This window comes from Lampetra planeri, chromosome 64, assembly GCF_965212315.1.
Source record: "Lampetra planeri chromosome 64, kcLamPlan1.2.h2, whole genome shotgun sequence".
NCBI lineage: Eukaryota > Metazoa > Chordata > Hyperoartia > Petromyzontiformes > Petromyzontidae > Lampetra > Lampetra planeri.
This window is the reverse complement of record NC_136170.1, coordinates 2,248,377-2,274,371: the sequence shown is the minus strand read 5'-3', so window position 1 is coordinate 2,274,371 and position 25,995 is coordinate 2,248,377. Positions and strand designations below refer to the sequence as shown.

General features: G+C 50.0%; 1 protein-coding gene across 1 annotated transcript; it reads right to left on the bottom strand.

Moving 5' to 3' along the window:
* Nucleotides 1–32: 32 nt before the first annotated feature.
* On the bottom strand, nt 33–2,719 carry LOC144737028 (uncharacterized). The gene is made up of 2 exons (XM_078619679.1): nt 2,635–2,719; nt 33–513 (listed from the first exon to the last, which is right to left on the bottom strand). Exons 1-2 carry the CDS (start codon nt 2,640–2,642, stop codon nt 54–56), a joined length of 468 nt encoding a protein of 155 aa, XP_078475805.1. The 5' UTR covers nt 2,643–2,719; the 3' UTR covers nt 33–53.
* Between the last annotated feature and the right edge of the window lie 23,276 nt (nt 2,720–25,995).

Below are 25,995 nucleotides of genomic sequence, written 5' to 3'. Positions count from 1 at the left end.
AACCTCACCACAACCTGACCTCACCACCTGACCTCACCAGCACCACCTTCAACTCAGCACTTCTTAGCAAAGCACTGCTTGACCTGGGCACAGACCACGTGTTTGGTGCCTCCGCAGTCTCCGCCGCCCTTGGACCAAAGGTCGTGACCTTGGCCGTGACCGTGACCGTGACCATGACCGTGACCATGACCGTGACCATGACCATGACCGTGACCGCATCCTCCACCCCCGATGTGCTTCACCGACACCACCTTGCCGCAGCCGTGATGTTGCTGCGACGTCTGCTTCCCAGTCTGGAAGCAGCTGTACTGCTTCCCGCAGCTGCTGCCGCCGCTGCAGCAGCATCCGCTCTGCTTGCAGATCACCATCTGGTGGCCGCCGCCGTGGTGACCGCCGTGGTGACCGCCGTGGTGACCGCCGTGATGACCGCCATGGTGACCGCCGCAGCAGCCGACCTCAGCATCGCCCATGTCCTCGAGGTACGGCTGGTACTCGTAGTCCTGGTACTCGTAGCTGCGGGATTAGGCGCGGAGGCGACGCGGGGTAGTTGGTGCACGCACGCGGTGCACGGCAACACATGTAGCAAGGGTCCCTCCGTTTAAGACCGCAGTGGTTAAATGTCGATTTAAAGCTTTCGTGACTGCAGGGATTCATCTTCTTGGTTCTTTCGGTAAAGTCACGTAGAATGGAAATTAAAAAAAACATAATAAAATAATTCTCACGACGTTTCGGCCACAACGCAAGCAGCCGTCCTCAGGTGAAGACCAGGTCTGTCGGGGAGACAGACCTGAACAGCGTCCCCGACAGACCTGGTCTTCACCTGAGGACGGCTGCTTGCGTTGTGGCCGAAACGTCGTGAGAATTATTGTATTATGTTTTATTTTATTATTTTATTATTTCCATTCTACGTGACCTTACCGAAAGAACCAAGAAGACCGCAGTGGTTCTTAACCTTTCACTGCAGCCTTGCACCCCTTTGTTTCTCAATCTTAAAAAAATAATGGAAATGTTAATAAACATGTAGGTATCACGAAACAAAGTAAAGTTGTTACGTTGCCCATGCTTAATTTGTGTTTTTGATGATTTACATAAAAAAAAAACCGCCATATCTCGCACACACCCAGAAAGGGCATCTCGCACTCCCAGGGGGTGCGTTGCACCCCAGGTTAAGAACCACTGGTATAGACGAAGACAATTCCCTTGTTATAGCCTTAACATATATTTTTTTTGGGGGGGGAGGAGCGGGGTCCAAGTGCTGTTAGCGAGTAACCCATCAACAAGGCACGGCACACCAGGTGGGTGGGTGGCCAGCACCACGCCCGGCCCCCTTTGTCCACCTAGTGGCGATGTTTACGACACACCGCATCAGGCTGAGTCGACCGGTTCAGATAATCGTCATTATTGTTTGGTGGTGGCCTTTGGCGGGTTCTTTCTGTAAAATCACATAGGTATAAAATACATTAAATCACGACGTTTCGGGCGCAACACAAGCAATCATCAGGTGTAAAAACTACGGGAAGAAAAAAATAATCTAGTTGAAAAATGTTTCTTGCTGTAGTTTTCACACCTGAGGATGATTGCTTGTGTTACTTATTTCCCTCATTAAAATGCAAATCAATTTATAACATTTTTGACGAGCGTTTTTCTGGATTTTGTTGTTGTTATTCTGTCTCTCGCTGTTCAAATAAACCTACCATTAAAATTATAGACTGATCATTTCTTTGTCAGTGGGCAAACGTACAAAATCAGCAGGGGATCAAATACTTTTTTCCCTCACTGTATATAAGCAGCCCTTTTGCCCACTTCAGCAATTGTTTCTTACTGTGGTTGTCCCACCTGATGACGGACGTTTGTGTAGCGCCCGAAACGTCGTGATTTAATTTATTTATTTTTATTTATTTTATTTTATTTTTGTCAACCTACGTGACTTTACCGAAAGAACCAAAGAGTATGGATCCCTGCAGTCACAAAAACTTCAAATCTAAATTCAATCATATTATCTGTTTCAATACGTCGGTGCAATGCTCACTGAAGTGTCGCTGCTCCTACCTTAGGTCGTTACCGATTTCTGCTACGGCCCATGGACGATACTAATTGTTAACAAGGTATGGCAGCCATGGGACGCTGTCGTCGTGTTAATGGGTGGCACTCTGCCTTGCCCGTCTGCCTGTCTGCCTGTCTCTCGGTCTGCCTGTCTGAGCAACCGTTTCGCCAACTTTTCCGTTTGAAAGTCTATGTGTCTGCCTGACAGACTAGTCTCTGTGGATGTCTGTTTGTCAGCCTGTCATTTAGTAAGTCCCTCTTTGTGTCTGTATAGACGGGCAGCCATCCTGTCCATCTGTCCGTCTGCTCATCTGTTTGCCAATGCATCTGTCTGCGTGTGATTCAGCCAGTTTTCCAGTCCACCAGTCTGTATATACTGTAATTCATTACGTCTTTCTTTGCCAGTCTGTTTGTGTGTGTGTGTGCTAGCTAGCAAGTCCTTCCGTCCATCTGCCCATGCATCTACCAGTGTGTACAATATATCCGTCTGACAGTCGGCAAGGACAGTCTGCCGGTCTGCCTATCTGCCCGTCAATCTGCCGGCCAGCCAGTCAGCCAGCCAGCCAGCCAGCCTGCCAAGCCTCTCCTCACCTGGCCATCCCTGCAGGCTGTGTAGTCGCTGTCGCGTTGAGGGGCTCCGGATGCGGCTGATGAGGCTGACACTGTTGACTTGTCGCACGACGTGTGGGAGTAGTAGCAGAGAGAGGGAGTCGCGGGTACTTATACCCGGGCAAAATGAAATCGTGCCGGGTGTGGTTCTCTGTTCCTCGGCGCTTCGGTTGAGAACAACGCTCATTAATCGTTGTTGTTTGTCCTTTCCCACTGGGGGTTGTTGTTGTGTGAGTTTGCAGGAGTGTACCATGGCCAGCTGGAATGCGCGAGACGCTCTTGATGCCGTGGGAAGAAAATTATCTCCGGGGATAGATAATCGTTTTGGAGTGCAGTCGGCATAATGAGCCCCATTCTAATAGAGCAGGGGCGGTTAGGAGCGTGTAGCCTTCATCAGGGATAGTTGGGGCAAGTTGCTGTTCGCGAGTATCTGTGAAGGCCGGCAGGGCATGCGGGTGTGGCGGGTGGGCCGACCCCACGCCCGGCCGCTTTTGTATTCCCGCAGTGGCGCTGGTTTCATTCACACCGCACCAAGGGTCAGAACTGATCAAAATATTTGCCGCTGGGTTTTTTTTGTTTGTCGTGAGCGGGAATCGAACTTGGCTTGGAGAGGGGGGGGGTCGCCATGTTCGTAGCGAGGTGCGGCGCTAACCGCGGCGCCACCGTTCCCCACGAAGGCCAAGTAAAAATAAGGCAAAGATCCCTCGTGCGAGTAGCAGCACCTATGAAGGCCAGCATGGCACATGTGGTGGGGGGGGGGGGGGGGTGGCCAGCACCACGCCGGGCCGCCTTTGTCTCCCTCGTGCCGACATTTACACAATCGCACCAGAGTACCCATTTAAGGCTGAGTCGACCTAGGGGAGGCCCATGGCCGGCTCAGCTCATCGTCACCGGTGTTGGCCGAGAGCGGCGCGTTAACCGAGACCAATTACGGCCACACATTCACACACTCACTCACGGCTCAAGGGACAAAGTCCTTACTTACTAACAACTCCTATCATTTTTAAATCCTTTATATTAAGTTCACTTGCTTGCTTGCTTGCGCGCTTACGACCGTGCAAATCTTTCGGTCGTTTTTTAACCCACTTCCCGTGATCCAATCGAGCTGACATTTTGCACACAGACTCGTTTTGCGTGACAATTTATTTTCGTGAAAAAATTTTTCCAAAATTTTACACTTTTTGGAAAAATGTTTTTATATTTAATCACCAATTGCTTAATGGTGACAGGCAATCATCTGACCCATAGGTGGCAGCCATCTCAAGCCAGAGGACCAGATGACTCTAGCCGCCACGCATATAAAGGATTTATAGTGAAAAACTTTGCTTTTACGGGTTAAATTTTTCATTGCTGGAGGGGTTGCCCCCCCTACCTGAAAATCCTGGCTCTGCCATTGGTTGTAGCAGTGGTGCTGCGGTTAGTTCACTGCGCTGTGAACCCAGTGAACCGGGCACTTATGGTATTAGGTGAAGGGGCCACTGTTAACTACCTCGCCTGGTGTACAGGAGGTCGTGGGTTCGATCCCGACCCTGACGCCTGCTGCTGTATATTTGGAGTTTGCGTCTCTCATCATCATCACGGTGGCTAGGAGATGTTGACTACCTCGTCTGGTATACAGGAGGTCGTGGGTTCGATCCCGACCCTGACGCCTGCTGCTGTGTATTTGGAGTTTACGTGTCTCTCTCTCTCTCACCTCTCTTTGTGGTCGCGTAGATTTATCTCCGGGACCTCCGGGTTTTTTCCCTCCACAATTAGATTAGTTGCCTGAAATAATTTTCCACAAGATGATGAGCCACTTCGTTGGGCTATCATTTGTGGCCAGGTCGCTTGGGAAAAAAGGAGCTTACGTAGCTCAGTGGGCCTTAACTGGTAACAATTAAAAAAAGCATTCCCCGACAGTAACAGATGCCAAAGTTTGGTCGCGCTGAGACTATATACTCTTAGTTCTTTCGGTAAAGTCACGTGGGTAAAAAATGAAATAAAAATTAATAAAAATAAAACAATAAAAATCACGACGTTTCGGAGGCAACACAAGCTTCCGTCTTCAGGAGCGTACGACGCAGCACTTGACGGACAATCGGCGAGACATGAGCGAGCTCAAATTTTTGCAAATCGTGTGCTGCTCAGTGGGTCTTCTTACCCGGTAAAATAAAATGAGAAAATGTGTTTAATATAAAAGACGATGAAGCCTCAAAAGTTCCCCTAGCCTGGCACAAGTGCCACGGTGACATCATCGTCACGTCGTGGTGCCGATCGTTTCGCGTGCCAGGGGAGCGTCGTTCTCACGCCCCCCCTCCACCCACTTGACTAATTACGGCCGCTGTAGAAAACATTAAACTTAGCGTGGATTTAACCCACCCATTAACCAAAAAAGAGACGCGAAAATCCCTCATCACACGGCGCAGAGGTCCGGGTCTCAACTGTCACGGCCCAGTTCACAGGGGAGGCAGAAGACCAGCTTCTGCCAACAAACTGGCACACACTCTCTGGTTCTTTCGGTTAAGTCGCGGAGATGGAAAAAATAGTAAAAAAAAAACGACGTTTCGGTCGCAACACAAGCGTCCGTCATCAGGAGAGCCAACCACGCCAACGGCAACCCCCCCACGGCCAAACACCCAGGAGGCAGATCCTAGGCCGGGTTTTTTTTGGGGGAGTAAACTTGGAAACGAGTTATCCCTATTTTCCGTGATAATGTTTTTGCAAGGCGGAATTTTGCTTGTGTTGAAGCTTTCGTGGTTCTTTCAGAAAAGTCACGTAGAAAGGAAATAAATTAAATAATAGAAGACGACGTTTCGATTGCAACACAAGCAGTCGTCATCAGGTAGAACTCAATTTGAGAGAGAGACAAAACACAGACACGGAGACACACACACAGACAGACACACACACACACAGAGACACACAACATAGACACACAGACAGACACAAGCAGAGAGAGACAACACAGATACACACAAAGCGAGACACACAACATAGACACACTGAGAGAGACACACAACATAGACACACAGACAGACACACAAGCAGATAGAGAGACAACACGGAGACACACAGAGAGAGACACACAACATAGACACACAAACAGAGAGAGACACAACATAGACACACAGACAGACACACAAGCAGAGAGAGACAACACAGAGCCACACAGAGAGAGAGAGAGAGACACAACATAGACACACAGAGCGACACACAAGCAGAGAGAGACAACACATAGACACACAGAGAGACACACAACATAGACACACAGACAGACACACAAGCAGAGAGTGTGTCTCTGTGTTGTTTCTATCTACCTCGGGGTCTCTGTGTGAGGCGATGGGTCTCTTTGTGAGTCTATGGGTCTCTGTGTGAGTCTATGGGTCTGTGTGAGTCTATGGGTCTCTGTGTGAGGCGATGGGTCTCTGTGTGAGTCTATGGGTCTCTGTGTGAGTCTATGGGTCTCTGTGTGAGCCTATGGGTCTTTGTGTGAGTCTATGGGTCTATATGTGAGTCTATGGGTCTCTGTGTGGGTCTATGGGTCTCTGTGTGAATCTTTGGGTCTCCGTGTGAGTCTATGGGTCTCTGTGTGAGTTTATGGGTCTTTGTGTGAGTCCAGAGACCCAGAGACAACCCAGCACCGTGCTGCTGTACACGAGGGGGGAGACACTCAGGGAGACAGAGACCCCATAGACTACCCAGCGCTGTTTTATACCAGGGGGAGAACACCGAGAAAACCCAGCATTGCTTGTGTGTAATTTCAATTGAGTAATTCGTACGTAATTGTTGAGTCTTGGATCGTGATTTTACCAATACCCAGTGACGTTGTTATGGTGGGGGGGGGGGGGGTTGTTGTTGAGGAAGCCCAATGCAGAACAGGGAGGAAAGAGCTTAAAACGCCACACACAAAGAGCTGGAATCGAACCCTGCTGCTTGCTGCTGCGAGCCACAGGCGTTATACCCCTGCGCTTCCAACCTAGCAGGCTCATGATCAGCGAGCCGCAGTTGAGGACCTCTTTCAGTAATCTCCGTTCTGACTGGAAACACCGCGGCAAAGCACGGAAAACTCAACACCCGGGTGAATCGCAGTGACAAAGTCTCGGGCAACGGATGTCGCGACAATTGTCATGGAGGACGTCAATGGGGCAGTGTTGAGTCTTTGGGGCAGTGTTGAGTCTATGGTGCAGTGTTGAGTCTATGGGCAGTGTTGAGTCTATGGTGCAGTGTTGAGTCAATGGGGCAGTGTTGAGTCTATGGTGCAGTGTTGAGTCAATGGGGCAGTGTTGAGTCTATGGGGCAGTGTTGAGTCTATGGTGCAGTGTTGAGTCTATGGGCCGTGTTGAGTCTATGGTGCAGTGTTGAGTCAATGGGGCAGTGTTGAGTCTATGGTGCAGTGTTGAGTCTATGGGACAGTGTTGAGTCTATGGGACAGTGTTGAGTCTATGGGCAGTGTTGAGTCTATGGGGCAGTACTTAGTCTTTGGTGCAGTGTTGAGTCTATAGGTAGTGTTGAGTCTATGGTGCGGTGTTGAGTTTATGGGCCGTGTTGCGTCTACGGTGCAGTGTTGAGTCTATGGGGCAGTAGTTAGATCGCGTATAATTTAGATAACTTAATTTATGCGATATAACCCCAAAAACCCTGTATTATGAAGGTATTGTAGCTGTGGTGGATTTATCAAGAACATCCTTGACTCCAATGCTATGACCACCCCCCACACTCCTCCCACCCACCACCATTACTTTCCAGAAGTGCAAAATGCGCAAAGCATTGCAGCATGACACGTGAGATCACCGTGGTGTGTATAGATAGGGTACTTTATTACATGCGGTACTTCATGACAAGCCATTGAATCAAGCTGCAACGGGAGGGCGTTCATCACCGGCACTTTAGCGGACCAACTCAAACCACCAACAGAGCAACCAAAACCCAACTAAACTCACCACGTCAATTCGCAGCAACACACAAAAACACACACACGGGCGCCCCGGCCCACCGCGTCTGATCAAAGCGAGTCAACCCCCCGCCCCCCCCCCAAAAAAAAGGTCACACGGGAGATCAAAAGCACCTCCAGTTACGCCGTTACTTTGGGACAGATCTGAACGAATTCGTTGTTAAAAGTGCGCGAATCGCACCCCCAATTCCGGGTGTGGTTCGGCACTCAGGGTGGCTGTGGGATAAACTGCAGCGGGTTATGGGGATTGCCCCGTGTGAATGTGAGCGCCACGCGTAAGCGGGTGCCTCCTCCTCAGTATTTGCCCGCGTAGCCGTAGCCTCCGTAGCTTCCGTAGCCGCCATAGCCTCCGGCGATGCCGGTGTGGCAGGGAGAGGGGCACCCCTTGAACTTGGTGACCGGGCACGGCTCGCACTTCTTGGGCACGCACGGCGGGCATGGGGTGCAGCACGGCGACTTGGGGCACCGCGGGGCGCACGGCGAGACGCAGCCCTTGGCCGGGTAGGCGTAGTGGCCCTGCGCGTGTGTGTACGTGCTCAGGTGGCCGTGGCCCAGGCCGTAGCCGCCGTAGCCGTGGTGGCCATAGCCCAGAGCTTGGCCATAGCCCCCGTGACCATAGCCGCCGTGGCCGTAGCCTCCATGGCCATAGCCTCCATGGCCATAGCCTCCATGGCCATAGCCTCCATGGCCATAGCCTCCATGGCCGTAGCCTCCATGGCCGTAGCCTCCATGGCCGTAGGCCGAGCGGCCGTGGCAGCTGCGGCCGCAGGCCTCGCCAGCGGCCTCCTGGTTCTCGGCGGTCATCTCCATGGTCGTGTCTGGGCAGCTGCGAGCATCGGGTAGGGAGGCGGTGGAGCGGGGGGGGGGATACAAAAAAGAACATCGAGGGGGTCAATTCCCGAAGGGCGCCTCCCGGCAAAGGTGGAGCGAAAGGGTGCACGCGTAATGTTTGGAACGACTCCCGCGGTTCGACGGAACTCCCCTCGGATACATCTTCTTGGTTCTTTCGGTAAAGTCACGTGACTTTACCGAAAGAACCAAGAAGATGAATCCCTGCAGTCACAAAAGCTTTAAATCGAAATCCCCTCGGATAGATTGCAGCTAGAAGCGCATTGGAAAGACATTGTTATACATATTGTATCTCAGCATTGCAATGCATGACATGAGATGTAAGGCCAATTGAGTTGCAAACTCCACTATACCTGTCTGCGTCTCTGGGTATTGAGGTGTATATGCTCGTGTATGTGCCAGTGTACTGTGATTATGTGTGTGATGCGTGTGTAACTGATAATGCGTGTTGTTGTAATACCTGTGTAATTTATTACGTGTGTGTATGATGCATGTGTAACTGTGATTGTGTGTGTGTAACTAGCAGTATGTGTGTGTGAGTTGTGTTTAATTGTGATGATGTGTGTGTGATGCGTGTGTAACTGTGACGATGCGTGTACTCACCTGGCCATAGTGAACGGAGTTGGAGCTTGGTGGATGGGCGAGAGGGAGCTGTGACTTTGCTGATGAGCCGACAGATCGCTGTGACTTCTCTTTGCTTCTATGGGCCCCTTTATACCCTGAGACGGCGTCAGGTGGGGGGTGCCACGCCCCCCACGCCACCCCCCCCCATCACCCCACATCCTGAGCTGTGGATTAACCCCGCAAAATTGTCGCTACTAACAAGCCAAGAGCCAAGCGTGGTGACCGTTCTGAACCACGCCCGTAATCCTCTGAACGACGCCAGTAAAATGTGCAACGTCCATCAGCGTTCGCTACGATTTGCCCAATGATGCTGCTTTATGTAATTACCAGCAAAACGCCGAACTCAAATTGTAAGCGTTGTGGATTTACTCTCCCACACACCGGTGGGCTGAAGTAGTACACTACGCTCTACACTACACACTACTTTATACACTACACTATACATATTACTACTGTGTGACATCGCCGGATGTCACCAGGCTGTGGGTGCAGTACCGGCCCCAGAGGAGCACCGTGTGCGCTGAGCAGAGGTCGCAACCGGGTACCCGATACCCGTACCCTACCCGATACCCAGCTACCCGTACCCGGATTGGTACGGGTATGGGTAGCCGTTTGCGACCCTGGTGCGGCCGGGTACGGGTATGGGTAGGAAACGGCTACCCGTACCCGGCCGGGTACGGGTACCCATTTGCGACCCTGGTGCGGCCGGGTACGGGTACGGGTAAGGAATCAAAACCCGTTTGCGACCTCTGGCGCTGAGTAACATCGATGGATGGCACTATGCTGGAAGTGCAGTGCCGGCCCTACAGCACTCGGTGTGTGGGTGCCGACCTAAGGGGACGGTCGTGTGAAGCCATGGACCTCTGGTTGACCTGGGAGGACACGTGACCGGTTAAGATGACAGGGGGTCACGTGATTGGGATCTAGGTCCTTCCCGATGGTTCTGGAAGGTGACGTGGCCAAGGGCGGAGCCGGCCACGGCACAGAGAATATCAGACGAGTCCTGAGAGGGATCAGTGTTGTTCATCTCGGGAAAGAAACCCTTCATCCACGATCTCCATCTTACGAGTCTTCCAGCACGTGGATCTGGGCAGATGCTGTTTGTCCCGGGTCCGTAGTAACAGTTACGTGGTAACTGGTATAGTTTGCCAGGTGGTCACTACCCAAGGTTGTTATTGTGTTAAGGAGAAGTTTACCCCGTGTGTTGGAACTAAATAAATACGCTGCCTCCAAAGTCTGCGTCTGCGACTCAGTTGAACCCACTACACTAGTAACTTATCGGCGCGTTTTGTTTACGTGACAAAACTTACTGGCTGTGTCGGGTGGTGGAGGGTCACGCCGCATTTATACTTACGCGATATAACCCACGAAAGTCTGCTACGTGTTAAACTGACCATTCATATTATCCTGTCTATCTGCCCATCTGTATGTGGTCTGAAACACACATGAGCGGGTGGGGGCCCGCGATAACTCTCATACAGAAAGGTGCAACTCAAGTGCAGAGTTGTTGTTGTTGTTGTTCTTGCTCTCAGGCACTCCAACCCGGCACTCGTTGATCGGAGGTGCGGAGCAGTTGCGAGATGGACCTTGTCAAATGTTGAAGCCTCCATTGAGCACGATTGGCTAAGTACAGTGAAAAAAAAGTTCAACATAACACGCAGTAGTAGCAGGGTTATCAATAATAGAGGGGAGCTTCCTTTGACCTCTGGGGGCACGTGATCCCTGAGCTGGGAATAGAAGATTTGCTTAGGAAGCCTCACAAGGTGACCTGCCCTTCCGAGTTTATACTTCATGATGATGACCTCTATGCTGGATGAGTTGAATCGCTCCAGGACACTGATATTAGTTTGTCTTTCTTCCCAGGTGATGTTTAGTATTTTCCTGAGATAGCATTGATGAAACATTTAGAGAGATTGTATGTGTTTACGATAGGTGGGCCAGGTTGCTGCACTACGTACGAGGGTTAGAATGATCACAGCACTATACACAGCCACTTTGGTGTTGGTGGTAATGTCGTGGTCTTCAAAGACCCTGTTCTTTAGTTTGCCAAAGGCAGTATTAGCTCGGGCATGATCAATTAAGACATTTGTAGAGAGATGGCTGCCTAAGTATGTGAAACTGGGAACGTTTTCCAGTATGGCATTGTTGGTAGTGATTGTACGGGGTGGTAGGTGTCCTCCCGGAGCTTGTTGGAAAAGGATATTTGATTTTCTGGTATTGAGTGTTAGACCCATCAGCTTCTGAGCAGCCACTGACTTGGCATCATCAGCATATTGGAATTCAATAACGGATGTGATTGATGTTTTCGACTTGGCTCTGAAACGGTTGATGTTGAATATGTTCCAGTCTGTCCTATATGTGATATTTATGCCTCTCTAGGAAGTCTGTTCTTTGTCAGATGAAGCATTCCCGCCAGGAAGACAGAGAAAAGAGTTGGTGCAATAAAGCAGCCTTGCTTCACACCGCTCCTTACTTCGATTGGCTCTGAGGTTTCACCATCAGAGAGTGTCTCGGCCTCGCTGTGCGCTGCGTTGCACCGCTAGCTGAGTAGTTAACCTCGCGTCCAATAAACCCTCGGAGCCAGGATGAACGTCCGACTCCAAACGTCATTTATTGAATTTAACGAGGTAAAAGTGGTGAGACAACAGCACAGATACAGCATCTGTTATAACCCGGAAACACCAACACAATGAATGAACACCACAGCATCAGAACATTGTCTTAGATAACATGTTTCTCAACAATAGACCCTGGATGGACCAGGCCCCTACATTACCACTGAATAACTATACAAGAGCATAAGCTGCTGTGTTACATAAAGGCACATCGTGTATTCATCACACTGCACCCCAAATGTACAGTATTACACATAACACTAAATTGTGGATGAGATATTTCGTCATCCTTGCTCTCAGGATCGCAATATAGTTACTTGGGTACAAGTTTTACTCGACTTATTAAATTACAAGTAACATTCACAATAAGGAAAGTTGCAGGCTTCGTTGTTAACTAGGCCTCGTATTTATCATAACAATTTAACAGCATTATAAAGGCATTTACGTATCACTATAACGGTCATTCTAACATTATAACAGCATTGCCAATATTATAAGAACATTAACGAACTTACAGACAATGCTTCTTAAAGTCCCACAATGGACAATTGCGGCTGGCTTCACTGGGACGCGATGTGTGCCGCCATCTTGAATTATGTGTGTAATGGCCGACGCCCGCGTGGTTGAGCGGGAATCTTAAATCGCAACTTCCTGGTCACGTGACCAAAATTTGCATAAAAAAGAGGAAATTCCTGTGTACATACGCCCCCCCCCCATCTACCGTGAGGCAAAACCCCTGCCGTGAGGCAGAACAGAGAGGATGACAGCCTTCATACGATCATGCAAAAGACGGAGGACGTTAACAAATTTTGTTGGGCAGCCATATCTTGGAAGGATTCTCGACAGTGCTTCACGATTATAAAGAATCCAAAGCTTTCGTCAAATGGAAGAAGGCCATGTACAACAGTAGTCTCTGCTCCTGGCACTTCTCTTGGAGTTACGGGCTGAGAAGGTCATGTCTGAGGTTCCCCTGCCAGGTCGAAAACCACGCTGCGATTCAGGAAGGAGTTTTTCAGCAAGTGGTAGAAGTCTGTATAGTAGTATTATTACCAGTATTTTTCCAGCGGTTGCAAGAAGGGAGATTTATCTGTAGTTACCGCAGTCTGACTTGTCACTTTTCTTGAAGATGGTGACAATGATGGCATCTTTCAGTTCGTTGGGAAGGTCTTAATCGTTCCATATCCTGGCCATGAGGGAGTGCAGGAGTTCTAGTAGGCGTTGTCTTCCACGTTTGTAAATCTAAGCAGGTATCTGGTCTAGCCCACTGGCTTTGTTATTTTTCATCTGCTTGACAGCTTTAGCCACTTCAAGCACCGTTGGTTCTCAAGCTAAATCATCACTGGTAGAGTGTTGCGGAATCTCACTGAATATGGAAGCGTCTACAATGGCGTTGCAGTTGAAAAGAGTGCTAGAGTGTTCCTGCCAGCGGGAAATTATAGCATTTTTGTCTTTGAAGATTTTTGTTTCATCTTTAGACTGGAGTGGTGCGAGGCCCTGTTTTGATGGTCCATATAATACTTTGGTGGCTTTAAAAATGTAATGTGAGTTATTGGAATCTGCAAGATGTTGTATTTCTTACGCTTTGTTCCTGAACCAGTTGTTTTTCAGTTCCAGGATTTCAGTTTGTACTTCCGATTTAGCCTCCTTATATGATTGTTGTTTCTTTCTAAACTCTTTGTGTTGTTGCCAGGCGATTAATGCTTTCCCTTCTTGTCAATGAGGCCTGTCATTTCCTGGTTGTTGTCATCAAACCAGTCACAGTTTTTCGTTTTTGTGTCGCCAATGGTGTTTCTGGCACATGTGGAATGGACCACTCGTTTAATTATTTCCTCGTGCATCAATGGAGTAAAGTATGGTTTTGTGAAGGTCCTCATGTGCTGTGCAGTACATCTATGCATGTGTGTACACCAGCATGCGATACTGAGTCTAGCCTGTAGGTGGCTGGCGAGGTTATTGAGTAACCTGACCTCTACACCAGTCACGTAGTTAATGGCGACTCGGTTGAGGATTGCTGTGTGACATGCGTGCTGTTGCATTTTACGGGTAAAGGACACAACTGTTGATTTTGATAGTTATTGAAATGTTTTAGTCTTCAAGCTTGGCTTCGAATTGGTAGTTGTGATATATTCAATAAGAGGGGATTTAGCACTGTACACTGTAAAGGATGACGTACTCTAGTTAATGCTGGTAATTCTCTAACCCGAATACTTTTTATTTTATAACCATGCCCATACATTCAGAGTATGACTATTTGCAATGCTATTAAGAATAGAACACATGTGCAGTTGTAAGCTGTACAATGGTGACAAGTACAGTATATATATACAGTACATAAAAAGTACATATAATGGGTGTAAGTATTAAATATAAATGGATGGTATAGATAGACATACTGTTTAGGATTAAAGTAATATTGGAATAGTGAAGGGTAAAGGTTATGATTAAAGACAAAGATGGTTTTTCAGTAATGGAATTGGGTTTAAGGGAAACTGTTATTGAGCAACCTGACCTGTACACTCGTCACATGGTTAATGGCGACTCGGTTGAGGATTGCTGTGTGACACGCGTGCTATTGCAATTTACAGATTACCAGAATAAATGTGTTTGCCCTCGATTTGGAGCACCTGCCCACGTCCTTCATTTCGAGTGTGCGACATTTTCACAGCTGATTATAACTGCCGTCTTCAGTTGTGTCCAATACTCATGAATGCCTGGTTGGTGCTGAGTCTTTGAGCTAGTTCTTCTTTCAGTCGGCCTGTACTGCTGGGTCTTTTAGTCTGGTTACATTGAGTCTTTTCCTCTGTAGCTTTGGTCGGTTTAAGTGTTTGTGGTTAAGTTTGAGAGTAAATTTATGGGTTTTTTCGGTAAAGTCACGTTGGTAAAAAATTTAAATTAATAAAAGTAAAATAAAATAAAAATCACGACGTTTCGGAGTGTTGCCTCCGAAACGTCGTGTATCACTTGATACAGCTATCGTGCTGTGACGGTTCCACCTGAAGACGGAAGCTTGTGTTGCCTCCGAAACGTCGTGATTTTTATTTAATTTTACTTTTATTAATTTAAATTTGTTTACCTACGTGACTTTACCGAAAAAAACCTAAGAATATGAATCATTGCAGTCACGAAAGCTTCAAATCTAGAAATAAGTTTGAGAGTCATCACTGACCGAATTAGTCTGTGGTCAGTCCAGAAATCGTCTGCATTGATCATGGCACGAGTGATGCAGACATCTGTGCTGTCAAGCTTCCTGACAATTTCGTAGTCCACTAAATGTCATTTGTGTGATCGAGGGTGGCACCAGGAGGTCTTAAGGCTATTCTTCTGCCAGAATAGGGTGTTGGTGTTTGTCAGGTCAGGCTCATAGCAGGTTGTCAGAAGAAGGTGCCCATTAGAGTTGAACTTTCCAACTCCCTCTTTACCACTTACACCATTCCACGTTTGATGGTCTCTCCCAACTCTAGCACTGAAGTCACCGAGGAGAATCGGCTTGTCAGTTTTTGGTGTACTCTGAAGAATTTAGTTGACTTGGCTGAAGTAAGTCTCCTTGGTGTCTTCTTCAGAGTCCAGTGTTGGTGCGTACGTGCTGATGATGGTTGCATGTTGGTCTCTTGCGAGTTTCAGGCGTAGGGTCATTAAAGGCTCATTGATAGCAATTGGGAGCTCACTTAAGGTGTTGATGAGCATGTTGTCTATTAAAAACCCTACGCCATGCAGGCGTCATCCATGTGCTGGTTTATCCTTCCAAAAGATGGTGTAGCCTCTACTTAGCTCGGTCAGTTGGCCTTCATCCGCCAGACGGGTTCGCTCATGGTGGCAATATGGATATTAAATCGTCTCAGTTCGTCCGCCACAAGAGCTGGTTCGGCACTCTGGACGTTGCGAGCTTGGGTTGTCTGTGAGGGTCCTGACATGCCAGGATCCAATGTTTAGGTTGTATTTCTTTTTGTTTCGGCCGCAATTATTGATGCTTCTTCTGGTCGCAGTAAGCCAGACAGGATGTTGCTAGGCAGGCTATGTTTAGGGCACCTTTTCTAGCCCACTCCCCATTTGGGGTGAGCAGAGTGGATCCTTGTGGGCTGCTCAGTCACAGCTACAGCTGCCGGGATGCACTCCTGTCTAATCAGACGATCTTCTAATAGCTGCCGCCTTGGTGCTGGGTTGTGACCAGGAGCTTCTAGCTGCATAGGCCTGCCCCACTCGCCACTTTCTAATCGCCCAAGGGCTTTGGGTATGTAGTGTGGTTATGCGATGGCACAGTTTCCCTCGGGAGTTTTAGTGCGTGAATAAATGTATGTGCAGTGTCTGTTGCACACCAGCTACCAGACAGGGCTTAACCAGGAACCAAGCCTGGGTCCAATGGCAAGGCAGAAAACCAAGATGATTGGAAGGCTTGTCCTGAAGCAACAGACATCCAGTGGCTCCTTCACCATATGCCGGTGGCCGTCTGGATTGCAGCTGATCTGCCCCATCGAGGTGGGCCGTTGGCAACTAGGTATCCACCCAGGATTTAGGATTTTCTAGGGTTTACTCCCTTAGTCTAAGTGGCTAACCAGAGCCCGTTAGCCAGCGCGTTTCCAGGTGAGCCCAGACAGGCCTTCATGGTTACCAAAGCGGCTCAGGTGGTCGAACCACCCACGATACTTCGCCCTATCTGGCAATCCTGTACTTTATCTGTTACCACCTCCCACGACGTGGACGAGGAGTTGGTTTTTGGGAGGCACATACACAAGGACACATACAGAGGCACACACACATACACATGCACACCCCTCCAACCCATCACCACTAACTTTCCAGAAGTGAAAAATGCGCAAAGCATTGCAGCATGACACACGAGATCACTGTGGTGTATATAGATAGGGTACTTTATTAGATGTGGTACTTCATTACAAGCGATTGATTCAAGCTGAAACAGGACGGCGTTCATCGCCGGCACTTTAGCGGACCAACTCAAACCACGAACAGAGCAATTAAAACCCAACTGAACTCACCACGTCGATTCACAGAAACACAGACGCACGCACGCACATACACACGCATGTCCCGGCACACCGCGTCTGCTCAAAGCGACCATGACTGCAAATCACCCTCAAGGATCAAATCGGGCAGACTGGGAGGCGTTTTGGGAGAGTGAGAATCTCCCGCGTGTGGGAGTGTTTTAAGGGTTGTTTTGGGCGCTATGTCTGACGTTTCGCTGAACGTGCTGGGGGCTTTGTCAGGAACTGAATGTTACGTTTTGGGTTGTTTTTTTTCTTTCTGAACTGAATAATATTCGATTCCTGAACATAAGTCAACTCCACCCCCCCAAAACAAGGCCACACGGGAAATCCAAAGCACCTACAGGGACGCCGTTACTTTGGGACAGATTTCGACGAAAAAAAGCGCCTTGTTGTAAATTTCCCCAAACTCTGTCAAAACAACCAGCGCGACTGGCCAGCTGGCAAACGGACGGGTTAGGGATGGAGGTCGTTGGCAGACAGCGCGCGAATCGGCACCCACTCCACCCCGGGTGCGGTTAGGCACTCAGGGGGCTGTGGAATAAATTGCAGCGGGTTATGTGGATTGCCCCGTGTGGCTGTGAGCGCTACGCGCCCACGTGCCCACTCGACACCGGCGACACTCAACTCGAGCGGTGCCCCCTCCTTAGTATTTGCCCGCGTAGCCGTAGCCTCCGTAGCCTCCGTAGCTTCCGTAGCCGCCATAGCCTCCGGCGACGCCGGTGTGGCAGGGAGAGGGGCACCCCTTGAACTTGGTGACCGGGCACGGCTCGCACTTCTTGGGCACGCACGGCGGGCATGGGGTGCAGCACGGCGACTTGGGGCACCGCGGGGCGCACGGCGAGACGCAGCCCTTGGCCGGGTACGCGTAGTGGCCCTGCGCGTGCGTGTACGTGCTCAGGTGGCCGTGGCCCAGGCCGTAGCCGCCGTAGCCATGGTGGCCGTAGCCCAGAGCTTGGCCATAGCCCCCGTGACCATAGCCCCCGTGGCCGTAGCCTCCATGGCCATAGGACCCGTGGCCATAGCCTCCATGGCCATAGCCCCCGTGGCCATAGCCTCCATGGCCATAGCCTCCATGGCCATAGCCTCCATGGCCGTAGGCCCCGCGGCCATAGGCCCCGCGGCCGTGGCAGCTGCGGCCGCAGGCCTCACCAGCGGCCTCCTGGTTCTCGGCAGTCATCTCCATGGTCGTGTCTGGGCAGCTGCGAGCAGTGGAGCGGGGGTGGGGGGATACAAGAAAAACATTGAGGGGGTCAATTTCCGAAGGGCTCCTCCCGGCAAAGGATGGAGCGAAAGGGTGCACGCGTAGTGTTTGGAACGATTCCCCTTTAGGTCGACTCAGCATTAAAGAACAAAGCGAACCGCATGCGCTCGCACCGGTAAAGACAAAATTGGTCATGCGAGGCGCTGGCCGCCACCTTAATAGGTGCTCGCTAACAACGACCGTTGCCGTGTAAGGACAGCTACCACTGGGGGGGGTGGTGTCACAAGGGGGGGGGGTCCTGGGGTGAGGGGGGTCCCCGGAGGGGGGGGAAGAAATCCCCTCGGAGACATTGCAGCTAGAAGCGCACTGGAAAGACAGTGTTATACATATTGTATCTCAGCATTGCAATGCATGACATGAGATGTACGGCGAATTGAGTTGCAAGCTCCACTATACCTGGAAATCTATATCCGTATTGTCCGTGTCTCTGGGTATTGATGTGTATATGCTCGTGTGTGTGCCAGTGTACTGTGATTGTGTGTCGTGTGAATGTGCGTGTGCTCTGTGTGTACTGTGACTATGTGTGTGTGTGTAACTGTGATTATGTGTGTTTGATGTGTGTGTAACTGTGACGAAGTGTACTCACCTGGCCATAGTGAACGGAGTTGGAGCTTTGTGGATGAGCGAGGGGGAGCTGTGACTTTGCTGATGAGCTGACAGATCGCTGTGACTTCTCTCCGCTTCTATGGGCCCCTTTATACCCTGAGTCGGCGGCGGGAGGGGGGGGGGGTTCCACGCCCCCCACGCCACTCCCCCCATCACCCCACATCTTGAGTTGTGGATTAACCCCGCAAAACTGTCGCTACTAACAAGCCAAGCGCCAAGCGTAGTGACCGTTCTGAACCACGCCCATAATCCTCTGAGCCACGCCCATAAATGGGCAACATCCATCAGCGTTCACTACGATTTTCCCGATGATGCTGCTTTATGTAATTACCAGCAAAACGCCGAACTCAAATTGTAAACGTTGTGGATTTACTCTCCAACACACCGGTTGGCTGAAGTAGTATACTACACTCTACACTACACACTACATGATACACTACACTATACACTACACTATACTTTACATTACACTATACACTACACACTGCAGTATACACTACACTATACACTACACTAGTGTAGAGGAGTGAAATACGCAGTGCGCACAGTTAACCGAGGGAAACTGAGGGCAAACAGGTGCACGTGTGCAACATGAGGGTTGTACAGACAAACCGCCTTCCTAATTAAGGGGAGAAGCGGGTGCAAACGGGGTCAACCAGGTGTGCATGTTACGACCAGAGATGTTGCCAGGGAAACGGGAGATGAGGGTTGATTGATGGGCCAACAGACGCCGGCCTGGCGGGAGCTAAAGAGACGTGCGAGAGGTCTCGGATAATGAGCAGAGAGATATAAAGATTTGTGTGTGAGCCGAGAGCAGAGGTCGCAAACGGGTTTTGATTTCTTACCCTTACCCGTACCCGGCCGCACCAGGGTCGCAAACGGGTACCCGTACCCGTACCCGGCCGGGTACGGGTAGCTGGGTATCGGGTAGGGTACGGGTATCGGGTACCCGGTTGCGACCTCTGGCCGAGAGGGAGTTGTTGTTGCCGGGGACAAGAGTGAAGACATCTCGTCGCTGCCACTCACGCCGTTGCCGGGCGAAGGGCAGCGGTGGGGGTGGAGATGGAGAGTTGCTGTGTGCGGAGACGCTGTGTGCGAAGACGCTGTGTGCGGAGACGCTGAGAGCAGAGCTGCCGAGTGCAGGATAAGTGAGGTGGAAGGTAGATAAGAGGGGGGAGAAGCTAAACATTAATGTCCGTATAGATAGTTATAGGAGTGCCTACAACTGGTGCAAAGTAGGTGAATAAAGTGTAAGCAGGTGACTTGTTACAATGTGTCAGTGTGAGTAATTTTTTAAGACACTACGCTCGTAACTAATCGGCGCGTTTTGTTTACGTGACCACACTTACTGGCTGTGTCGGGTGGTGGAGGGTTACGACACATTTATACTTACGCGATCTAACCCACGAAAGCCTGCTACGTGTTAAACTGACCATTCATATTATCCTCTATCTACCTATCCGTATGTGGACTGTAATACAGACGAAGGGGTGGGGGTCCGCGTTAACTCTCATACAATCTAGATTTGAAGTTTTCAGCCTCCTACCCCCAGCCCCGCTTACTTCCCAGCCCTGGCATTTTCCCGTGCTTGCAGCACCCCATCCTCCCTCCCCCACACCCCCACCCTCTCTATCTCTCCTCCCTGGCTCCGCCCCCCTCTCTTACTTATATAGCCTCTTGATACAAGCACCCCTTTTGCCCACTTCAGCAATTGTTTCTTGATGTGGTTGTCCCACCTGATGACGGACGCTTGTGTTGCGCCCGAAACGTCGTGATTACATTTTATTTTATGCCTACGTGACTTTACCGAAAGAACCAAAGCGTATAACTCTCATCCAGAGAATTGCAACTCAAGTGCAGAGTTGTTGTTCTTGCTCTTAGGCACTCTAGCCCGGCACTCGTTGATCGAAGGTGTGGAGCGTAGGCGAGATAGACCTTGTCAAATGTTGAAGCCTCCAATGAGCACGATTGGCTACGTACGGTGCAAAAGAAGTTCAACATAAATAAGACGCAGCAGTAGCAGGGTTATCCATAATAGAGGGGAGTTTTTTGTTGTTGGGTTGTTGTGTTTGTAAATCTAAGCAGGTATCTGGTCTAGCCCACTGGTTTTGTTATCTTTCATCTGCTTGACAGCTCTAGCCACTTTAAGCATCGTTGGTTCTCAGGCCGAATCCTCAGTGGTAGAGTGTTGCAGAATCTCACTGAATATAGAATCGTCTACAATGGCATTGCAGTTGAAAAGAGTGCTGAAGTGTTCCTGCCAGCAAGAGATGATTGCATTTTTGTCTTTGAAGATTTATGTCCCATTTTTAGACTGGAATGGTCCGAGGCCCTGTTTTGATGGTGCATGTAAGACTTTGGTTGCTTTAAAATGTTCATGTGGGTTATTGGAATCTGCAAGTTGTTGTATTTCTTCTGGATTGTTCCTGAACCAGTTGTTCTTCAGTTCCCGAATTTCAGTTTCTACTTCAGATTTGGCCTCCTTATATGATTGTTAAGCTGTCTAACCTGTTTGTGTTGTTGCCAAGCGATGAATGCTTTCCGCTTCTTGTCAATGACGCCTGTGATTTCCTGGTCGTTGTCATCAAACCAGTCACAGTTTTTCCTTCTTGTGTCGCCAATGGTGTTTGTGGAACATTAGTAATGGACCACTCTTTTAATTATTTCCTCGTGCAGTAATGGAGTAAAGTGTGGTTTAGTGAAGGTCCTTATGTGCTGTGCAGTACATCTATGCATGTGTGTACATCAGCATGCGATACTGAGTTGGGCCTGTAGGTGGCAGGCGGGGTTATTGAGCAACCTGACCTGTACACCAGTCACGTGGTTAATGGCGACTCGGTTGAGGATTGCTGTGTGACATGCGTGCTGTTGCAATTTACGGGTAAAGGACACAACTGTTGATTTTGATAGTTATAGAGATGTTCTAGTCTTCAAGCTTGGCTTTGAATTGGTAGTTTGTGATATATTAAATAGGAGGGGATTTAGCACTCTACACTGTAAAGGATGACGTACTCTAGTTAATACTGGTAATTCTCTAACCTGAAAACTTTTTTCTTTCAGTTCATCCTCCACAAGAGCTGGTTCGGCACTCTGGACGTTGCGAGTTTGGGTTGTCTGTGAGGGTCCTGACATGCCAGGATCCAATGTTTAGGTTGTATTTCTTTTTGTTTCGACCGCAATTATTGATGCTCCCTCTGGTCGCGGTAAGCCAGACAGGATGTTGCTAGGCAGGCTATGTTTAGGGCACCTTTCCTAGCCCACTCCCCATTTGGGGTGAGCAGAGTGGATCCTTGTGGGCTGCTCAGTCACAGCTACAGCTGCCGGGATGCACTCCTGTCTAATCAGATGATCTTCTAATAGCTGCCGCCTTGATGCTGGGTTGTGACCAGGAGCTTCTAGCTGCATAGGCCTGCCCCACTCGCCACTTTCTAATCGCCCAAGGGCTTTGGGTATGTAGTGTGGTTATGCGATGGCACAGTTTCCCGGGGGAGTTTTAGTGCTTGAATACATTTATGTGCAGTGTCTGTTGCACATCAGCTACCACACAGGGCATAACCAGGAACCAAGCCTGGGTCCAATGGCAAGGCAGAAAACCAGATGATTGGAAGGCTTGTCCTGAAGCACCAGACATCCAATGGCTCCTCCACCATATGCCGTTGGCCGTCTGGACTGCAGCTCATCTGCCCCATCGAGGTGGGCCGCTAACCACTTGTTATCCACCCAGGATTTTATCAGGGTTTACTCCCTTAGTCTAAGTGGCAAACCAGAGCCCGTTAGCCAGCGCGTTTCCAGGTGAGCCAAGACAGGCCTTCATGGTTACCAAAGCGGCTCAGGTGGTCGAACCACCCACGATACTTCGCCCTATCTGGCAATCCTGTACTTTATCTGTTACCATCTCCAACGACGTGGACGAGGAGTTGGTTTTTGGGAGGCACATACACAAGGACACATACAGAGGCACACACACATACACATGCACACCCCTCCAACCCACCACCACTAACTTTCCAGAAGTGAAAAATGCGCAAAGCATTGCAGCACGACAGACGAGATCACTGTGGTGTATATAGATAGGGTACTTTATTAGATGTGGTACTTCATTACAAGCGATTGATTCAAGCTGAAACAGGACGGCGTTCATCACCGGCACTTTAGCGGACCAACTCAAACCACGAACAGAGCAATTAAAACCCAACTGAACTCACCACGTCGATTCGCAGAAACACAGACGCACGCACGCACATACACACGCATGTCCCAGCACACCGCGTCTGCTCAACACGACCATGACTGTAAATCACCCTCAAGGATCAAATCGGGCAGACTGGAAGGCGTTTTGGGAGAGTGAGAATCTCCCGCGTGTGGGAGTGTTTTAAGGGTTGTTTTGGGCGCTATGTCTGACGTTTCGCTGAACGTGCTGGGCGCTTTGTCAGGAACTGAATGTTACGTTTTGGGTTGTCTTTTATTTCTTTCGGAATTGAATAATATTCGATTCCTGAACTTAAGTCAACTCCGACCCCCCACATAAAGGCCACATGGGAGATCCAAAGCACCTACAGGGACGCCGTTACTTTGGGACAGATTTCGACGAAAAAAAGCGCCTTGTTGTAAATTTCCCCAAACTCTGTCAAAACAACCAGCGCGACTGGCCAGCTGGCAAACGGACGGGTTAGGGATGGAGGTCGTTGGCAGACAGCGCGCGAATCGGCACCCACTCCACCCCGGGTGCGGTTAGGCACTCAGGGGGCTGTGGAATAAATTGCAGCGGGTTATGTGGATTGCCCCGTGTGGCTGTGAGCGCTACGCGCCCACGTGCCCACTCGACACCGGCGACACTCAACTCGAGCGGGGCCACCATCTCAGTATTTGCCCGCGTAGCCGTAGCCTCCGTAGCTTCCGTAGCCGCCATAGCCTCCGGCGATGCCGGTGTGGCAGGGAGAGGGGCACCCCTTGAACTTGGTGACCGGGCACGGCTCGCACTTCTTGGGCACGCACGGCGGGCATGGGGTGCAGCACGGCGACTTGGGGCACCGCGGGGCGCACGGCGAGACGCAGCCCTTGGCCGGGTACGCGTAGTGGCCCTGCGCGTGCGTGTACGTGCTCAGGTGGCCGTGGCCCAGGCCGTAGCCGCCGTAGCCGTGGTGGCCGTAGCCCAGAGCTTGGCCATAGCCCCCGTGACCATAGCCGCCGTGACCGTAGCCACCGTGGCCATAGCCCCCGTGGCCATAGCCTCCATGGCCATAGCCACCGTGGCCATAGCCTCCATGGCCATAGCCGTGGCCATAGCCTCCGTGACCATAGCCCCCGTGGCCGTAGGCCCCGCGGCCGTAGCCTCCGTGGCCGTGGCAGCTGCGGCCGCAGGCCTCACCAGCGGCCTCCTGGTTCTCGGCGGTCATCTCCAGGGTCGTGTCTGGGCAGCTGCGAGCAGTGGAGCGGGGGGGGGGGGGAATACAATAAAAACATTGAGGGGGTCAATTTCCGAAGGGCTCCTCCCGGCAAAGGATGGAGCGAAAGGGTGCACGCGTAGTGTTTGGAACGATTCCCCTTTAGGTCGACTCAGCATTAAAGAACAAAGCGAACCGCATGCGCTAGCACCGGTAAAGACAAAATTGGTCATGCGAGGCGCTGGCCGCCACCTTAATAGGTGCTCGCTAACAACGACCGTTGCCGTGTAGGGACAGCTACCACTGGGGGGGGTGGTGTCACAAGGGGGGGGGGGGGTCCTGGGGTGAGGGGGGTCCCCTGAGGGGGGGGAAGAAATCCCCTCGGATACATTGCAGCTAGAAGCGCATTGGAAAGACAGTGTTATACATATTGTATCTCAGCATTGCAATGCATGACATGAGATGTACGGCGAATTGAGTTGCAAGCTCCACTATACCTGGAAATCTATATCCGTATTGTCCTTGTCTCTGGGTATTGAGGTGTATATGCTCGTGTGTGTGCCAGTGTACTGTGATTGTGTGTCGTGTGAATGTGCGTGTTATGTGTGTACTGTGACTATGTGTTTGTTTCACTGTGATTATGTGTGTGTGATGCGTGTGTAACTGTGATGATGTGTGTGTGTAATATCTGTGTAATTGATTACGTGTGTTCGTGATGCGTGTGTAACTGTGACGATGCGTGTACTCACCTGGCCATAGTGAACGGAGTTGGAGCTTGGTTGATGAGCGAGAGGGAGCTGTGACTTTGCTGATGAGCTGACAGATCGCTGTGACTTCTCTCCGCTTCTATGGGCCCCTTTATACCCTGAGACGGCGGGGGGGGGCTGGGGGGGGTGACACGCCCCCCACGCCACCCCCCCCACATCAACCCACATCCTGAGCTGCGGATTAACCCCGCAAAACTATCGTTACTAACAAGCAAAGAGCCAAGCGTGGTGACCGTTCGGAACCGCTCCCGTAATCCTCCCTGGGGGTAAATGTGCAACGTCCATCAGCGTTCGCGACGATTCGCCCGCTGATGCTGCTTGATGCAATTACCAGCGAAACGTCGAACTCAATTTGTAAACGTTGTGGATTTACTCTCCAACACAACGGTGGGCTGAAGTAGTACACTACACTATACGATACACTACACACTACACTATACATTACACTATACTACACACTACACTATACACTACACTATATACTAAACTATACACTACACTATACATTACACTATACTACACACTATACTATATACTACACTATACACTACACTATACATTACACAACACCATACTAAACACTACACTAAACTATATATTACACTATACTTTACACTATACTATACACTACACTATATACTACACTATACATTACACTTTACCATACTACACACTACACTATATACTACACTATAATTTACACTATACACTACACTATACACTACACTATACACTTCACTATACACTACACTATACACTACACTACTAACTAATCGGCGCGTTTTGTTTACGTGACAAACCTTACCGGCTGTGTCGGGTGGTGGAGGGTTACGACACATTTATACTTTACGCGATCTCACCCAAAAACCTTTATTATGAATAATATTGGTCGCGAAATCCCGCTACGTCTTAAACTGACCATTCATGTTATCCTCTATCTGCCCATCTGTATGTGGCCTGTAACACACGGGGGGGGGGGGGGGGGTGCCACTCAAGTGCAGAGTTGTTGTTAATCGTTATTTGTTGTTGTTGTTATTCTCACTCCAGACCGGCACTCGTTGATCGGAGGCGCGCAGCAGTTGCGAGATGGACCTTGTCAAATGTTGAAGCCTCCGATGAGCACCGATTGGCTACGTACGGTGCAAAAGAAGTTCAACATAACACGCAGCAGTAGCAGGGTTATCCATATTAGAGGGGAGTTTTGTTGTTGTTGGGTTCAATCGCGTAAATATAAATGTGTGTCGTTAATCCGGCTACCACTCGACAGGGCCAATTAGTAAAGGGTTTGTCACGTAAACAGAACGTGG